We start from the raw sequence: 19,096 nt of genomic DNA on the forward strand, positions 1-19,096 counted from the left end.
GCTGAGTCAGTTGATATGGCGATGTTAAGGTTTCAATCTCCAGGTTCGAGAACTTCCTCTTTCAGTCAGAGGTTTCATGCTCCATGGCGTAAAGTCGCTGCATTTATCAATGATGGGTCATTTGTATGCTGTGAATCAAAAGGTATGATCAGTTTAATAAATCCATGCAAGTCTGATCATACCGTTGACTGTAGGGTTGTGTAGTTGTACGATGGCATCTGTGCTTGCTTGATAAATGAGGGCCGATGTATCAGATTGGAATTGGCATGAGCAGACACATTTGTATGGGGATTCGTATAAAGCAGTGTGGATAGGATCCAAGAAATTGTTCATTTGAGCAAAGGCTGCAAGTAGTACAGTATGCAGACAAAAATAATCAGAGTTACAAAGCCACGCGTTCAGTCACCTGTAAGCCGTTTGTAAATCATATTTCGACTGATGATGTCAGCATGTGGCTCAGCTTGATATCCCATTCTCTACATGAGCATGTTTTTGTTTTCAACATTCATGAGCTACTTTGAATTGACCATTTCTGGTTAAAATGGGACACTAAGACCCTCTCCTGTGCACTCTGGTGGGAATGTGAGGATGAAACGTTGAATAGACTAAAGATTTATGATCATACCACCTTACTGAATGTGTCACCTTTTCCCCCTGCCTCTAAAATGTTGGTATTGGTCAGAGTTTTCTTACAGGTGCACACATTCTTCCATCAGTTTTGTTTAATAGATCCCAACTTTTATACAAGAAATGGTGTACGACTGTCTGGCCTCATCTTATGCAAACAGATGGCTGTAAAAAGTGGTGGGGCGATGCCTACCATATGGCTGATTACTCTGCTATGGTAAAGCACAGCACCAAACATGACCATGCGACGTACAAATCCAATCGAATTTTATTTGCAGCCCAGAGGAAATAATGGCAAAGCCATTCTGTAACACAGGGTGGAGGATGACTGTAAAAGAGGAGACAGCTTGTGACATTGTGTCAGCCAGCAAAGCCTTCGTGGAGTGACACTGATACCCAAACTAAGTAAAGCACATAAACTTGGGTTGTTATCTACTTAGGGATGTCTTCAGGAGCCCACCGCTGCCTTACATTTCAGTTGGACAAACAATCGGCTGACCATGAGGATGCCAAGGAGCTGCACCTTCTTTTTCCACCCATTAAGACTCTACTGACAAAAATGCTGGACAGGAAGAGCAAACAATACAAGACTTGATAAACTCCCGAAAAACGTTTTTATTGCTTGCATAAGATGTGAAATTGTATGCAGGCAACCTATCATGAAAATATTCTAAAATAATGTATTAGCAAATATTTGCAGACTAGTAGCTTAATTTCAATAATAATCGCAATTTATCTATGTCAAATGATCTATGTTTCTAATTGCTGAGATCTGGGAAAAGAAGATGCTTTGACAGCCAAATTGGTCAACAGACTTAAACAGTCACACAGGTTGTAAACAAGCCCTCAGGTTAACCAGTCTAAAAATGAAATCAAGTCTTAGAAAAGAACTTAAGGTGGGGCAGTACAGTGGTGCAGTGGCTAGCACAGTTGCCTCACAGCAACAAGATTAAGGGTTCAAGCCCCGACCCAACTCTCTTTGTGGAGTCTCCATGTTCTCCCTGTTCCTGCTGGGTTCTCTCTGGTACTCCAGCTTCCTCCACAGTCCAAAGACATCAAGAGGGACCAGGTTAATCCAGACTCTAAATTGACCGTAGGTGTGGCTGGGAGAGCCAATGGTTGTCTGTCTGTATGTGTTGGCCCTGCCATGGACTGGTGACCCGTCCAGGGTGAACCCCGCCTCTCGCCTGAAGGCAGCTGGGATAGGCTCCACCCATGGATGGGTGGATACATAGAAATTAAGGTGAATAGTAATATGATTCACCTTTTTGTACACTTCCTTCTTCAACCTTTTCTTGCTTTACTTATGAAAGTAGTTTAGGTGTTTCTATCCTAATAATCTGACTCTTTGTGGTTCTCGAGAAAAGTGGCCATTACTGTCAAAACAAAGAGAAATGATGGCCAAAATGAAAAAAAAACAATAACCAAGTTATAATAAACTGTGAAGATGAGGGGATGAGTGAGGTCAGTGTTTGTCACTGCAGGCGTGAGCACTTTTAAAGCTATTTTAAGAACTCTAAGAACTCTTATGTACAAATTTATGCAACAGCTGGATGAATCTGCAAACAGTATCATAGGGGCACTCTCCAAACCCACAATGAGCTGTTTCTGTTGCTCATCCAAACTGAGGATACACTGGCTGACATGCCTATACATGAACTGTTCCTGAATGTATATTTTATACATATTTATTTACTGTTGTTGTAGTGGACGTTTTTATGGACCAGAGTCCGTCAATAAAGTTTGGTTTGATTTGATAATTTATTCAGAAGTAATGTGATGACAATATAGACATTAACATTTTTGTGACATTACTGCTGAGTAAATGGGTAAATGACAATTTTGCCATCACTCAATGGTTGAATTGCCAAGTAAAGAAAATTGATATAAGATACTCATCTCACTAAGGGACAGTCATATAAAATCACTGTTAAATCCAGGCTAAATGCTAAATTCTGTGACCCAAATGCATCTCACATTGAACAGTATCTAGTATTCATCACATTCCAGGGGATTACTATTCTCAGAAAATAAAACTATTGCTAAATATATGAAAAATATTCAGTTCAATTTAATTTGTACAGTACTACTACAACAGAGGCTATCTCAGGGCTCTTTTCATATAGGTCAGAAATGCTCTTCATAACTGCATAGAGACCCAAGAATTTCCCATTGACAAGAATTTGGCATCAGTTGTGAGACAAATTCAATTCAAGAAACCTCAGGGCGCAAGATGGGGAGCCATCTGCCTCAGTTAATTGCTGTGTTGAAAAGGAGGAATGAGCACAGCACAAAACAATTTCTAAGAGACATTTATAAACTTCAATAAAAAGCAAAGTCCCGTTAAACACAGATTCCCTTCTATCCGCTAATGTGGATACAAGTTTTGACAAAAATAACAGCACCATCAGAACCTGATCATAAGTGTTTTTCCTTTTTTCTCTTTTACTGGCATCCAAACCTCATACATACTTTCTGATCACCATAGTAACAGCACATATAAAAACAAAACACTGACCCCAAATGGGAAAATGCTCTTCTAGAATATGAGCCCAATGGTCCCAATTTAAGGCCCTAAAGTTGAAATTTCACACACAATTCCTCAAAAAATCAATTGCCATCAATCAAAATATCTTGTCTTAGGAGCTGAGCTGAGAAAGACAGTAACTTTATATTTAGCCAGTCATTGCAAATGTTGCCGAACGTGAATCCTTGTTCATGACGTACGCCAGAGAATTTTCTTGTCCAACCCACAATGTTGAAAACACATACCTCAAAAACTATATTAGTTTTAACCAATATTTGTGTGTATTTGCTTGCTCATAGTTCCAGATGCCTGATATAGTTTGAGTTAGGTGCTTCTTGACTCAGAACTAAACTAACTAAAGTGACTTCTTCCCCTTCCCCTTCCCCATTCCCCTTTTTTGAGGTTTTATGTCAGTAGGATGCCACAGTGTTGCTGTCAGGTGAGAAGACATGGCTCACCTTTGCGAAACCCTGAAACCTGCTCCCCAGATCCTTCCTTGTGGATTTAATTCTAATTTAGCTGCTTCTTTCTGCTGAGCATGTAAGAGTCTGAACCTGTGAATTGTTTGTGTTTGTCTTATTTTATTTTTAAGATTCCTCCGTTTTTTTTCGATTCATCGTGCTGTGTGACAATGTCCTAAGCGCTAAATTTTCAAGGGAATTGCATTGCTGCAAATTTCAACCTGATGTTATTATTTTTTTTGGTATTACAGTCTTTCAGTGGGATAACATGCATGAAAAATGGGACACAGAGCTGAGTCTGCTGGGCATTTACAGCATCATGGAAGCAAAATTCATGCTCACAGGGATTTTTTGAGTTTCTTCTAAATTAATTTAAAGCCATAGCTGTGCCCTGGGACATCTAGATTAAATACCATTGCAGGACCTCAGGCAAGTTATGGGCAGTGAGTAGTATACATGTTACATACATGTGTATATGGAAAGCAATTCCATTCCCAACTTCATTATTTAGGCATATTAGTCCGACTTTGAAGACAGCGCTCTCACTTGGACTGTGTTTAAGTGTATTCCTAGGTCTGGTTTTATAACATCACTGTCCTATGTCCATCTGAAAGAGGAGTTTTGAAAATTCTTTTCTGATGATGTCATTGGGCTTATGAGTTAGCATCTCAAGGAAAAAAAATTACGGAAAATCAATAAGAAGTTTGCTGCTGGACCCGTGATATTTTAAAATGTGTGTTTATTGAGGTGCAACAATTGGAGTGTCCAATCAGATGCGGTACCACCATATATGGAGGCCTTCATCATTTCATTTGAAACCACACAGGCAGGTTTTATAGGTTTTATGAAGAATTTTCTTTCTTCAGAGGAGTTGTTTGACCCGTGCTTGCTTCAGATTTAGTGTTAAAAAATATTCACTGAACTTTAAAGCATGGACCGTTTCCTGAACGCTTCGAAGTGGAAATCCCACAAAACTACTGCCACAGCATCTTGTCTCTTGGTACTTCACAAAATGTATGCATAAATACACAGACAAAACTGCAGAGCTGGCAGTACAGTACATCATAACTCACTGAGGTATGAGTTATTACACCCAGACACCATTGCTTCTATTAATAAATCTGCATTGTTTGCCTGTCTCAGCCATATTGTAATTTTAGAACAAACTGTGTTGTTCTTGCTGCTGATGATAAAATCTTCATCTAATTCATTTTTTTGCACAGACAGCGTACATGTATGAAATGATTGACAGTTTGCATGTTATGAAGTGCCTAAGCTTTCAGTAATCACAGAAGAGCACACGCTTTTTCACTCACACAATGAGCTCCACTGTCTGCTTCCCTTCTGTCCTTGGACAAAGGAACTCTTTTTGGATGGAAAATAAAACTTTACCCTGCTATTAAGATAATAGTTGTGCTCTGTCAGTCATCTCAGATGTACTAAAAAAAGGTGTCTTTCAGATGATTGCATTGCGCTAAATGTGTGAATGTATAGAAATGCCTACACTTGACAAATCAATTATAATGTTTGTGTTTCATTTGATTCAGAATTTGTGTAATGGTAAAATTCTTTGTCTGTGGATAAACAAGCAGCAATATGAAGTCTGTAATCATTCAAGCATGGAGAAATGCATGTATGCTGCAGGGAAGAACACATATATGTCTTTGTACTTTTGCGTATGCCAATTTAGATAAACTTGACTTTTGGTGAAAGAGGGGAGATGCTAGTCCAGCTTTATCTCCGGCGACAAGGTGTTGTATCGTGATGTTGAGATGCTAGCAGCCCCTAACTCAGTATGCATTTCCACTGACACAAGGGGTATCAGTTGCAGAGGCAGTTTTTCATTTTACTTTGATGAATTGTGCAACCCTGCCATTGAAACAATGTCTTCTTACTGTTGGACAACTGGCTGGGGGAGAGAGAATATATGCATTTCTTCATTTTTACTGCTCCATGTACTTGAATATTATTCAGAGCAACACAATTTGTTTGTAAAAAATAAAACATTGAGATAAATCTAAACTGAAAGACAAATAAGTGTGGGGGGACACAATTGACAGGGGACAGACATACAATAGAATAAGTGTAAACAATGATAAATCCATTGTTGCATGGGGGAAGTTTCCTTGGCCTTCTAACAGCTGGTGGGGGCAGATTGCCAGGATATACATGAATGAATCCATGACTGAATGATCAAATGCATGTGTGACTGAGTGCAGGTACAGTATATGAGATACTTTGTGTTTGTTATAGCTTGACTTCAGTGTGTCAGCTATGTACATGTTTGGGAATTACAGAACTGAAATACGCAACTGTCTCTGTGTGCTTAATAATTGAGTTCACTGAAACAGGAAGCTGATCACAGATCATTTCGGTCAAGTAATTTTGTCACACCAGAGGCCTTGATAAAACTTCATTCTGTACTTACCCATGGGGAACAGCCTGCCAGCCCGAAAACCTTTTTCATCAACTTCTGTCTCACTTAATAGGCTCAGCTGTACAGAGATGAAAATCTCCAGTCATGCTTAGAGGCAAGGGCACATTGTGCACATTCAAGTATCCACGAGCCTTAAAAGTTTAAGTTGAAGGTACATGCAGTATACTATCATAATGAGATGGACACTACACTGTGTGTATGTAAACGGTGAGTTAATTGGCCTTGACAGTTCAATTGTGCACTTCGCACTCTTGCTGTTAACCCTGAATACTTCAGTACAGTATTTGAGCAAAAATGTAGGTATAGTTACTTTCCACTGCTGCTTCTTATTGTCAAGAAGCAGTTAATGTCTTCTAGAAAAGCCTAAAGTTTTGAAGTTTAACTTATGTTTAATAGGTAAATACTTGGATGAGAAGGATGCTTCAGTTTCTGCCCACTAGGCCATATTTCGTAGTTTTAAAAGGATTTTTTTTTTAAAACAAAAATGAAATAAGTGTTAAGTGTCACAGGTTATATAAATGCCAGAACCCAAGCTGGGCTGTTTTTGTGTCAGTGGCTTACCAGCCTTAAAAGCTTCTAACACGTAAACTTATCTGTCCATTACCTTGGGGAGCTCAATACAAAATTCAGCCTTTTTATAGTTAAGGAAAAATAAATTCTGCTTTTGTGTGTCCTGCCCTCCCTGTGTTTTGTTCCCTTGCTTCTAGTTTGCATACCAGGATGGCCATGCATGTGAATCCCCTCCTTCAGGGACATGCTGGGCCACTAATTCAGCCTGGGAAATAGAGCTGCAGAGGCCCTGTAGGCGAGTGGCCTTTGGCCCTGCGCCAGCAGGCGCATTTTAGGTCATTTAGGCACAAATCACTGTCAGTGGGTCATGTTAATAACACCTGCCTTAACAATAAGTATAATTATAATAAATAATAATTAATTAATAATAAAGTATAATTATAGTTAGTATAGTAGTATTATAGTAGTTTAGTATAGTAGTAATATTATAGTATAGTAGTTAAGTATTATTATATATTACCATTGTACTGAATCCAAACAAGACCTTGCCTAGGTGACATTCACACTGAATTGCCAACTACTGTCAACTTCCATACCAAAATGTGAACTACTTTTCCCAATGGAAGACACAGTGCTGCTTTGTTTTACAACATAAAAAGAGATTTTTTTTTAGTAGCTCAGGAAACAAAGTCCAGGAATTCTAGCTGTAGCTTTATCAAACCAAGTTGTCCAGACAACTGTGGAAAAAAATCACTGAAGCACACTCCATCTTCAGGTGCAAAATTGAATGATTGCCTTTATAAAAACAAAACACAGGCGGTAAAATCACATAATCACAATCAGTGACAAGCAACAACAAGAATCTGAGATCAGGGAGCTTTAAGCAGGTATCAATGCTGTGTTGGATCGGAGTTTGGTGAGCAGCTTCAAGGAGGACGAGCATGCATCCGGAAGAGAGCACGTCAAGAAGAAAATGATCTTTTTTCGAACGAGCAATAGTTAAGAGAAAGTATGATAAAAGGCTTGGTTCAACACGAGTGATTTTTGGGGATTCATTTGCCTGCTGGAGGAGCCTCAAAGAATCTAAAGGTTTAGCTACAGATGCGCAAGTAACAGCTTTTCCTTTGGACAGGTAAGAAACCCATTTTCTCATTTTGCTAGCTATGTAGGCTATATTTGCAGTAAGTTACTGTCAATGTACGTTGTGAGCTAGAACAAAACACTATGTAACAGTCGCTGATCTATTTAGTAACATAGTTTACCAGGGAGGCCAAGTGGGAGTGAGGAGGGAGGATTCCTGATCAGAGTATGATTCAAAAAAGTTACACAGATTTATGCCATATTGTTTGTATATGGTGTTTCTTTTATAAAATTAAAAAAAGAAAATAAAAGAATACATTGAAAAAGTAAAAAAACAAAAAAACAAAATCAGGTGCCTAACCCTCCTTTAAGTTTCCACCGTGCCCACCATTTGTTGTGTCCGCCGTGCTGGGTCCTGCCCCTGCAGCTTCAGAATCCTTACTACCACCAGCCCTTCCAATCTGGAAGAGGTCTGCTAATTTTGCACATTTGGCAGCATCTTTCTTGAGCAGTTTTATTTTCCATCCATCCATCTATCCATGTTTTACCACTTATCCTGTTAAGGGTCATGGGGGGGATTGAGCCTATTCCAGCAGCCTTCGGGCGAGACAGGTCAGGTCGCCGGTCCTTTGCAGGGCCAACACATAGAGACAGACAAACATTCACACTCACAGCCACGCCGATGGTCAATTTAGAGTATCAATCAGCCTCGTCCCCTCTTGATGTCTTTGTACTGTGGGAGGAAGCTGGAGTACCAGAGAGAACCCACACAGGAACAGGGAGAACATGGAGACTCACACAGAAAGATCCTGTCCCCGAGCCGGGACTCAAATCTGGAACATTCTTGCGTGCTAACCACTGCACCACTGTGCTTCCCTCAGTTTTCGTCATCTTCCGCTTATTCCTACACATTAAGGGTCGCGGGGGGCGCTGGAGCCTATCCCAGCGTCAACGGGCGAGAGGCGGGGTTCACCCTGGACAGGTCGCCAGTCCATCGCAGGGCCAACATACAGAGACGAACAACCATTCACACTCACAGTCACACCTACGGTCAATTTAGAGAATCAATCATTCTCGTCCCCAATTGCATGTCTTTGGACTGTGGAGGAAGCTGGAGTACCAGAGAGAACCCACACAGGAACAGGGAGAACATGCAGACTCACACAGAAAGATCCCGTGCCCGAGCTGGGACTCGAACCCGTAACCTTCTTGCTGTGAGGCCACAGTGCGGACCACTGCACCACCGTGCTGCCCTCAGTTTTATTTTCTTTAATCTAATCATTTCTGCACCTTCAATTTATTTCTCACCTGTCTTCTTTCTTTTTGACATTTTTTCCTCATTTTCCATCATGTTCATGCCACAAAAAAAGCTGGCTTACTTTGGCATTATTAGGCTGCTGTGTTGCTACCTTGTTAAAAGATGATCATGTATTTTGGAAATATATAGGCCTATTAAAAACGAAACAAAACCAAAGCATTTTTTTGCAATCTCTGCGGCCTGGCCGGCCTGGGCTGGACCAGGCCATGACCATCCACCACAGATGACTTTATAAAGTGTGTTTCAATGCTGCAAGGCAGGGAGGATTGTTCCAGTGCAAGTTCCAAAGCCCACCCTGTATCCATCTCTCTCACAGTAACCTAGAAGAAAAGAGAATTACTTCATTATTATAACAGTATACAGTATTTTTCCTGAAATACTGCACACACCCCTCTGTCCTGGGGCAGGCAGCCTGAAATAAACGTGATTTTCTATCTGTGACTGGAATTGAAAATCTAGTGCAGGACTCTGCTTTGATTGGCTCAGCCTCTAGAATAGCGCTAGTGATCTAGGACAGCAAGAGGTTGTCAATGCAAGAAGGTTTACTGGGGTCTTCAGCAAAATGACGAATAGTGTAATTTCATATTTAAATGTTAGTATTGCATTCAGAAGCCATAAAACACAAGAAATCTGATGCATACATTTGATATTATAATATAGGAGTACACTTCTTGTCAAACTTGTTTATGACAGGTCTGACCTCAGGTTGACCTGAGGTCATGCAATGAGATGTTGCCACATCACTAGTATGTGGTACTTTTGAGCCTGCCCCTTCCAATAAAATGTTGCCACATCACAAGTAAGCAGTACCTTGGACCCTCCCCTTTCCAATGGTTTCCCCTGCCCCTTTCCCACAGTTTTCCCTATCCCTTGGATATTTTATTCTGATCCAGTGAGGTACGGCTCCATCATCACAGGGGGTCCTTTGTATTTTTCCTATGCTTTTCCACACCCCTTCTCCTCTCTACCTTATTTGGGGTTTGAGCCAATGAGAAGTGTGTGAATGCAATATGAATGAAACTGAGAGGGGGAGAGGTAAGGTGAAGCATAGTTGAGAAGTGGATAAAAACGAGATCTTTCTTGGCACTTTGTACGCATCACGGCTCTGTTGGAAATGATCTGTTGGGATGACGTGGTTTCTAAATCCCTGGATTGAGAAGAGGGTTCCTCCTTCTCCTCGGCTACAAGCTGTCCTGAAGACTCATCTAACAGGTTGTCATCATCAGTGCTCACCCCAACACCTGTAAAATTCTATGAAGACGTTATGGAAATACCAGGTGCTCTGAAAAATGAGAAGAGCTGCATGATGTATCTGTACCGTACCCCGATACCACCGCTGGCTGGTCTGCATGAAAAATGGCCTTGAGATATGTGGTGTCTTGGATACTGGGGTTCTGAATTCAAGTATGAAGTGGGTGAACTGTGGTTGTATCAGCTGGATAATGGAAAAAGCCTGGGTCTTTCAAGCACATTATGGTGTTGAATGCTAAGGATTGGGCCGTGATGAAGATATTGGTTAGGATGCTGCATTCTAGGAATAATAATGCTACAAGTAGGGAGAATCATAGTGAACAGCATGCATCAGGTACATACTCAGGGCACAGAGTGAAGGAGAAAGAGGAGAATCCTCATCTGGGGTGGGATAAGATGAAAATGATCTTAGGTTCAATTTGATCATCTAGTTAGTTTAAGGCAAATTGATAACTCGGGCCAGACTGCGTTCAGTGAATCCTGGGGGGAGAATGGCGAATATTTTTGTTTTTGAGAGATTTAATCCTGACTACGGGTTATTCCGTACCATGTTAGTCAAACCTGCTAGGGAATGGCTCTACAAGATGCTGGGGATCAGAAAGACAAAGCTGCTGCTGCTATAAAGATGCAGTGGTGAATAAATTCCCATGATCCTTAACTCTTACTACTAACTACACTGAACCTCCAACTTCCAAGCCACATCTCCCATCTGGTTTTATATCACCTCAGCCAGAGACTGCACGAGTATCTGGAGGTCTTGGAGGAGGACTTTAAAGCAGATCATTTTTACCAGCTGGTAAAGGATTCCTCACCCCCTGTTTTATTCCATCCATTCAATGCCTGCCTATCACCTGCAAGAACGGAGGACTTAAAGCTCTGCAAACTACAATATTATGATAGTGAGCATGTCAAGGGTTTGTCCTTTGAAGCCATGCTACATAGAGTAAAAATGACAGGGAACAATGTTTCATGCGGAGAAAATCGTGAAACTCTGTGTGATCAAATGCAAAAAACATGTTTTGTTCAAGTGGAAAACTGACTGACAAGTTCAACAGCTAAATAAAAGCCTCAGAGGTGGTCGGTACATATAAAAAACCCATACAAAGCTCATCAGATCATTCAGCTGAGGAATCATGGAACATACAGACTCTGAGGGGTTTTATGTAACCCTTCCAATCCCAAGGAATTATTTAAAATGAATACTGGTTGTGGTTGTTACGCCATGGATTTAGCTAAGCCCATTTAACTGACCATAGAATGGATGGTGGGTCTCTTTGAAATTATCTATCCTTACACCTCATTTGTGGCCTATATATAAAGATTAACAGTCGATGAATGGTGAAATCGAGAGGCGGATATACCACAGCGTAGATCAGCCCAACATACTCACAAGCGTTTCGTCAATAAACTGGTCTCTGAATTTCATGCAACCCTCCCTCAGAATGTCAGCGACAGTAGTACAGAGAAGGGTTGTCAAAAATAGATTTATCGATTAAATATTGATTTTTAAAAATAAAATGGCACAAAATGACTTTTCCAATGTATCAATATATCGATACTCTACCTGCCTCCTTGGTTTACACAGGCGCCGCCGCTGCCAACACACACACACAACCAGACAGAGCGCTGCCCTGAGGAAAGAGCCATTGTGCAGCAGCCCCTCCTTCCTGCCTCGCAGAGACGGAGACACTTGCTCATATGAACATATTCATATTTTTTTTAGTGTTGTCACTCTACGTGTGTATGCTGCCATGAGATGGCATCTGCAGGACCTTTGCAGCCAGTTTTATTAAATAAACAAAACAGCAAGGCAGACTGGTCCTAGGCAAATGGCCAGACAAAGAACGGTTCAAAAGACCCTTCATGGGAAATATAAGAACAACAAAGAGATTGTGTACCCAGCCCGGAGGGTTACTGGGGCCCCAGTGAGTGAGGGCAAGCATCTGGTGACTGGGCTTTCGCCAATGGGGTCCTTCTAGGCCCAGCCCAAAAAGGCTACATGGACTTGTCCCCTGTGGCCTACCACCCGCAGGAGGAACTGGAAAGGTCTGGTGTAATGTGTAAGAGACCGGTGTGGCAGCCTTGGCGGTCTGATCCCCAGACACGGAAGCTGGATTTTGGGACATGGAATGTAACCTCTATGGTGGGGAAAGAGTCGGAGCTGGTGGAAGAGGTTGAGTCAGCCTCACCTTGACACATGGCTGCGGTCATGGAACCCAAGTCCTCAAGAGGGGTTGTAATCTCTCTTTTGCTGGAGTTACTCTGAGTGAGAGGCAGAGGGCTGGGGTGGCCTTTTTGATAGCCCCCAGACTCTCTGCCTGTACGTTGGGGTTTACCTTGGTAGACCAAATGGTTGCTTCCCTGTGCCTTCAGGGAGGGGACTGGGTCCTGACTGTTGTCTGCTTGTATGTGCCGATCAACAGTTCAGAGTACTCCCTCTTTTTGGAGTCCCTGGTTAGGGATGCTTCGATGACGCCCTGACTGGGGAATCAATTGCCCTACTGGGGGACTTCAACACTCACGTGGGCAATGACAGCGTGACCTGGAGGGACATGACAGGGAGGAACAGCAGTCCTGACCTGAGCCTGAGTGGTGTTCAATGTGTTTAGACTATGTGAAGGTCAAATCCGTGCAGAATGTTCTAATTCTGTATTACTGGGTAGTGCCCTACATTATAAGTATGACCGTTTATGGGGGGTTGGGCACATGTTCTGGGGGAGCTGACTCAACCTCATCTCACAGCGATCCTTATACATCTGTTGAGGACATCCAGTAAAGTGGTCCAGTGTAAGCCATCTGCGAGTCTCCAGCCTGTTTCTTGTGTCTGATCAATTCCTTCTTCGCACACAAAATTCCTCCACAGTGTGCCATCAGACACCATTATCCCTCACATTTGATGTTTTACAATCTGTGCGTCTGTATATCCTTATCATGCAAAGACCTTAAGATTGACCTACGGTTGCTAAAGGTTGTTAAAGGTTCGTAATTGTTAAAAGGATAGGGTCTGGTCAAAACCTTCAGACTATTGAAAATGAGCCCTCTCAAAAGCTGCAGCAACAGCAACAGTGGAAAGGTGGAGTGAAGAGACCTGTCAAAAAAACAGTTTGACAACAAGTGTACCACTGTACTTTCTCAGACATTTCAATATAGTATATAATCTTACACATTAGGAACGAAGGCTTTTTTTGTTGGTGTTTGGATTTTTTCTCAGGGACTTTGGACAATGATTATATTGCTCAGGAACAAGCTATAAGCTAATTAGGGGCTGAGCCAGACGGTACTTCAGGCGAAGACCCCATTAAGTTTTTTTTTACATCTGTAGTCTCTAGGAGAAAACAAACCAAATCAGAGGATGAAATTACAAACTCTAAACATTAAATTATAATCGTGCATGTCATAAAAAGCCATAGAAAGTACTTGCAATATATAATACATTAAATGACTAATCACTATTACATCACAAATTTCCTTACAAATAGGAAATGCATTTTTGTCCATAAGCTATTTGGTAAGTGTATACTTCTAATGTTGGTCATATGGACCCCAACCAAGGCGATATGTCAAATGAATTTTTATAATGCTGTTATGTCATGATAACAAGATAATATCATATCATCTAGAGATTTTTTTTGTACGATAACAAGATAAAAGCTTTTAAAAAATAATTTGGAATATGGGCTCTTTCAGCTTCTCTACTGTAGGACTGCCCTTTTTTCAACCTTCTCACAGAGGACAGAGTCTTTGAACATGCACAGCCTTCAATTTCAAATCTGCAAGGCATTTCCCAGCCCAGCTGTCAGGACGACAAAAGCTCTTTGACTAACCTTTACAGATTGAAATTGGACACAACAATCCCACTCTAGTAAAGACTTGTGCTAGAGCTATAATTAATTCTTTCGCTTAACTAAAGGTACTAAAACGGGCTTTGTCTGAGGAACTTGTCTCTAACATTCTCAATCAGGTAGTGTGTATTATTTTTTGTTGCTGTTGCACAGATACAGAACTGTAAAATATCAGAAGCTAAAAAAGTCTGATGTTATGCCCACTCATGGCTTTTTACAGTAGTTACAAAAGTAAGTGCTTACGAGATGTTCATATTTTATTTCCTGATAACCCAGCAAATTCTTGCAAAATAGCAACATAAAGATGATATATTTCCAAAGGGGTTTTGTCTGACCTGTGATGGTGACTTCATCTCCATCCTTCAGGAAGGTTCTTGTGTTTCCTCCACCAAGATCAATGCTCTTGGATCCCCTCCATGATAGTTCCAGCATGGAGCCAAAAGTCTCTGGATCCTGTTGGGATACAGTGTGTGTCTGTGTGATAATATTGTATACAACATTTGCAACTAATGCTCATTTTTTATTGCATATGCAAATGTTGCTAACCAATTATACGATTAAGTTCCACAATTGGTGCAACATATTGCTATCTTATCTTAAACACGAATAAAACCAAAGAGATGATCCTGGATCCGAGGGAATGTGAACGTCACAGCTGTGCTGTTATCGGTGACTGTGATATTGAGCAGGTTGATTCATACAAATATCTGGGTGTAATGATGGATAACGCACTGAAATGGAGCGCACATGTTGATCTCTTATGTTCTAAAGTGTCTCAGAGACTGCACTTTCTACGCAGGCTTAGCTTGTTTGGCGTCAGCCCCAAAATTATGTTGACTTCCTATAATGCCATTTTTGATAGTCATATCAGATATGGTCTTGTCGCCTGGTTCGGCACTCGTTCTGTTAAGAACAAATCCAAGATAGATAAACTGATCAAATCTGCTTTCAAAGTGACAGGTCACAAAACTACCCATCTCTTCAGTCTGTCTTTGAGAGTGTCGCTGTAAATCAGACTCAGAAAATCCTTAATGACTCTACTCACATCCCTCATTCTGAATACCAGTTGTTACCTTCAGGAAGACGTTACAGAGCAAGTAAACATAAAACTAATCGTTACAAGCTCTCCTTCCTTCTTATGTCCATCACACTTCAAAACAAAGCTGCTGCTTAATTCTCTCTTTCTTCTTTTTTATTGTCTTGGTTTTTACCTGGCTTTTATCCTTCCAGCTCTCCTTTTGTATCTGTTTTTATCTTATTCAGATTCTATTCAGTTTCTCTTATGGTGCTGCTCTGCGTTTTTATTTCGTTTACTGATTTTATATCACTGAAAACCTGTTTTGAGCAGTTTTTATTTTTTATTTATTTGCTGCTGGGATCTGCAATAGTACAATAGCACTTTAGCACTCTAGCACTTTCTTGTAGACGATGCAGACAATGACGTTTGATGATTTAAAACACAAATGGCTCCTGTTAGAAAGTGAATGATTTGACTGCAGCAAGGTGCTTGTTCAGACCCAGTTCTGGGGCTTGTCAGTTGTACACCTTGGGCCCCGAGGGCCCATCTTTATCAAGTTTCTCGGAATTTTATTCATAAGAATACTGACAAGAACTTGACCCAAGTTTAAAAACATTCCTTGGCTCAGAGATACATTTAAAAGTTAGTTATCAAGCATGTCAGAATACGTTATGGTACACACATGAAATTAAAATAAAGTTGCCAGCATCTATCTATTACGGACTACATTTTTTCTGTCTCATAGCCAACAAGGATTCAAAAGTAAAACCAAAGACCAAGAAGAAGCAGTACTGCATACTCAATTTGTTGAACAAAGGAAAGTTGTTATGAAAGACAAGATAAGCTCAGTTTAGTTCAAGACATCCAAACACTGGAATGCTTCACAGAACTCACGCACATCACCACCATCTGCCTGGGAGCAGAAATGGTCCACAAGCTAAAGATGCACAGTTAAAATTACCTTCAAAGCTAACATTTAATAATAATAACAATAACAGCATAAGCAACAACAAAAACAACAACAACAATGATAATAATAATAATAATAATAATAATATTGATAATACATTTTGCACGGTTTACAAAGTTTAAAAGATCAAAATCAACACACTAAAATGCAGAGCAATACAAAACAAAATGCAAACTAGTCCAACATTAAACATTAAAGTCTGACCACAGTGTGTTTTATTTGTGTCCGACGCACAAAGCGGTCCTGAAGGAAACAAAACCTCTGCGGACCATTGGTTTTATTAACTTGTTGTGACTTACCATCCTGGGAATATGTGTACCTTTTTATGATTGAATGAGTGTTTCCTGTGTGTTGTATTTTTCTTTTTTCTTTTATTATACATGTTTTGTTTTTAGTTCTGCCCGCTGCAAAAAGAATTGACCCTCAGGGGACAATAAAGTTTCTTTCAAGTTCAAGTTCAAAGCAGTTTTGAACAGATGACTTTTGAGTAGTGATTTGAATGAGAAAGAGTCGGTGCAGTCTCTGAGTTGACTGTGGAGGGAGTTCAAGAGGGAAGGTGCAGCGATGAAGAGTGCTCTATCCCCCCAGGTCTGATGCTTGGTCTTATGTGGCACAGAAAGGAGGTTGGCATGGGATGAGTGGAGACAGCGTGATGGAATATGGTGTTGGAGCATGTTAGTGAGGTAAGGAGGTGCTTGAGGAGAAGGATTTTGAATTGGATGCGTTTTTGGACAAGGAGCCAGTGGAGGTTCTGGTGGACAGGGGTGATGTGGTCACAGGAGTGGGTATGAGTGAGGAGGCAAGCAGCGGAGTTGTGAATATACTGAAGTTTATTAAGGATTTTGCATGATGTGCCGTAAAGGATGCTATTGCAGTAACCTGTTCTGGATGTGAAGAAAGCATGGATCAGTGTTTCAGCTGCAGAGAAGGAGAGAGATGGATGGACATGGGCTATGTTTTTGAGGTGGAAAAATGTAGTTTTGTGATCTGGTTGGTATGGTGTTCAAAAGTGAGGTGACTGTCATGGATGACTCCAAGGTTGCAGGCTTGAGGAGAGGGGAACAGGGTGGAGTCGATGGTGAGGCTGAAAGTCTGGGTAGTTATGGACTTAGGGCTGATTATGATTAAGTCAGATTTGTCACATTTGAGTTGTAGGAAGTTGGTTTGCAACCAGGATTTGATTTCAGAGAGACAGTTGGACAGGGTGGAGTAGGTTGCTATAGTGATGGATTTGGTGGACATCGTCGGTATAGCAGTTGAAGTGGAGGCCATGATGGTGGATGATGTTACTAAGTGGAAGGATGTAGAAGATAAAGAAGAAAGGACCAAGCACCGAAGCCAGGAGGACGTCTTGGGACAGCAGAGTTATGGAGGAGGTGCAGTTGTTGATATTCATGAACTGATGTCTGTTTGTGAGATATGACTTCAACCAGGAGAGGTCAGTACCAGTAATGTTAAGGGAGGATTTGAGGAAGGAGAGAAGAATGGTGACGTCAAGAAGAATGAGGTAGTTTAGATGACCAGAGTCAGAGGAGAGGAGGAGATCATTAGTGATTTTGAGCCGCTTCTGTGATGTGTTGTGAGCGAAAACTGGGTTGAGGAGGTTAAAACAGATTGTTGGAGGTGGGGTGGGCTTTGAGCTGAGCTTTGAAAGAAAGGGGAGATTGGAGATGGGCTGGAAATTTGTCAAAGTAAGGGTTGAGTCCAGATTTTTTTAAGGATGGGGATGACAGCAGCCAGTTTAAGAGTTTGGGGTACTGGAGAGGCTAGTAGCCAGAGCCTAGAGTGGAGGCAAGCCCAGCACAGTGGTGTCTAATGGGACAAACCAGAGCTCAGTAGGGTGGCCGACAGCAGGATGGGATGATCCTAGCAGGCTAACAGCGAGTGGGCCCATGTTGGCCAGCGACGTGGCAGGGGGAAACAGGAGGCCCAGTCAGATACCTGTGTGAGTTGATCCAGGGAGACCTAGGACTAGTTGGAGAGGATCTTCTCCCACATGGTAAGATGTTGAGTTTGAGAATAGAGATCCAGTACAAGTGTCGGCTGTGTTGGAGGTTAAAGGTGGGAGAAGTCACTGACTCTTAGGACACCTTTACAGTCCAAGTTTAGCATCTGTGCAGCAGACGGAGTGGCAGCCAAACTGCACCAGCAGCCATCTTAGGTAGTGATGCCATCTTGAGCAGCGATTGGTGGATAGAAAGGGGCGAGAGGCTACCACTGTATCAAGTGCACTTGATCTCCTCTTAGGATACAGGGTGGTGGCATAAAGTGCATTTCAAACATTGGCATCAAGCCACTTTCATTCAACATCCTTGTGTCAAGAGTGAAGCCAAGCCCTTTAGGTACCACATAATTAAGTCCTAATTAAACACAACCTTCACCTTCAAATCAGCAGATAATGCATTGTTTTGTCAAGTCAGCGGTGAGGTAATATCCCTTATCAAGTCTGCAACAAAGATGATTCCTGCTGTTTCCAAACAACACTGTTTGGATACTTTCAAACAGGTAGCTAGGAAACTCCTGACCTATAGACCCTGCTGCAGTTTTTCTACATTCACCAGCAAGAAAAGTCAACTCATGGAGCCCCCCATATCAGTGAAATGAAACGCTCCTCCTGAATGGTGGATAAACTACTGCAGCTTCCTTATGCTCCCGCCAAAGTTCTGACATTCTGAGGTTGGTAGCAGTGTAGCCAGAGTCGAGTTTGTCTAATGCAGTCTACAGATTATCATTACATTTTGCCCATCCCTAATCCTAACACTAAAATTAAACCGAACTCTAATAACTGATATGTAACTCTAACTTTAACTTAGCTTCAATTAACACCTTAACTCTAAATTTAACCAGAAAAAAAAAAATTTAACCAGAAACTCATAAATGACATTTTGTTGAATTAGGACTGGTCTTTGGTCCCCATGAGGACTAGGGGGCCTGAAAAGGTTAGTTATTATATCAGAAAAGGCCTCTCATAGATAATAAAAACATTTATGCACACACATGCACGCAAGCACACACAAACCACACACCAGTGCACACACTGAAGACATAGACACTC

At 41.3% G+C, this 19,096-nt stretch overlaps 1 protein-coding gene across 2 annotated transcripts in view; it reads right to left on the minus strand.

The window, feature by feature from the left end:
- Positions 1-941: 941 nt before the first annotated feature.
- The window catches only part of fah (fumarylacetoacetate hydrolase (fumarylacetoacetase)), a 39,769-nt gene continuing 21,614 nt past the window's right edge, over positions 942-19,096 (minus strand). For both annotated transcript variants that reach the window (XM_086223081.1, XM_086223090.1), the window contains 2 exons: positions 14,389-14,506; positions 942-9,280 (listed from right to left, as the gene is read on the minus strand). In XM_086223081.1, coding sequence (XP_086079207.1) covers positions 9,204-9,280; positions 14,389-14,506 — 195 coding nt within the window. In that variant the 3' untranslated portion in view covers positions 942-9,203. The remainder of the gene's footprint in view (positions 9,281-14,388; positions 14,507-19,096) is intronic.

This window comes from Aulostomus chinensis, chromosome 2 (genome assembly GCF_037954235.1).
Source record: "Aulostomus chinensis isolate RoL2024-O1b breed Wild chromosome 2, RoL_Achi_v1.0, whole genome shotgun sequence".
Classification (NCBI taxonomy): Eukaryota; Metazoa; Chordata; class Actinopteri; order Syngnathiformes; family Aulostomidae; genus Aulostomus; species Aulostomus chinensis.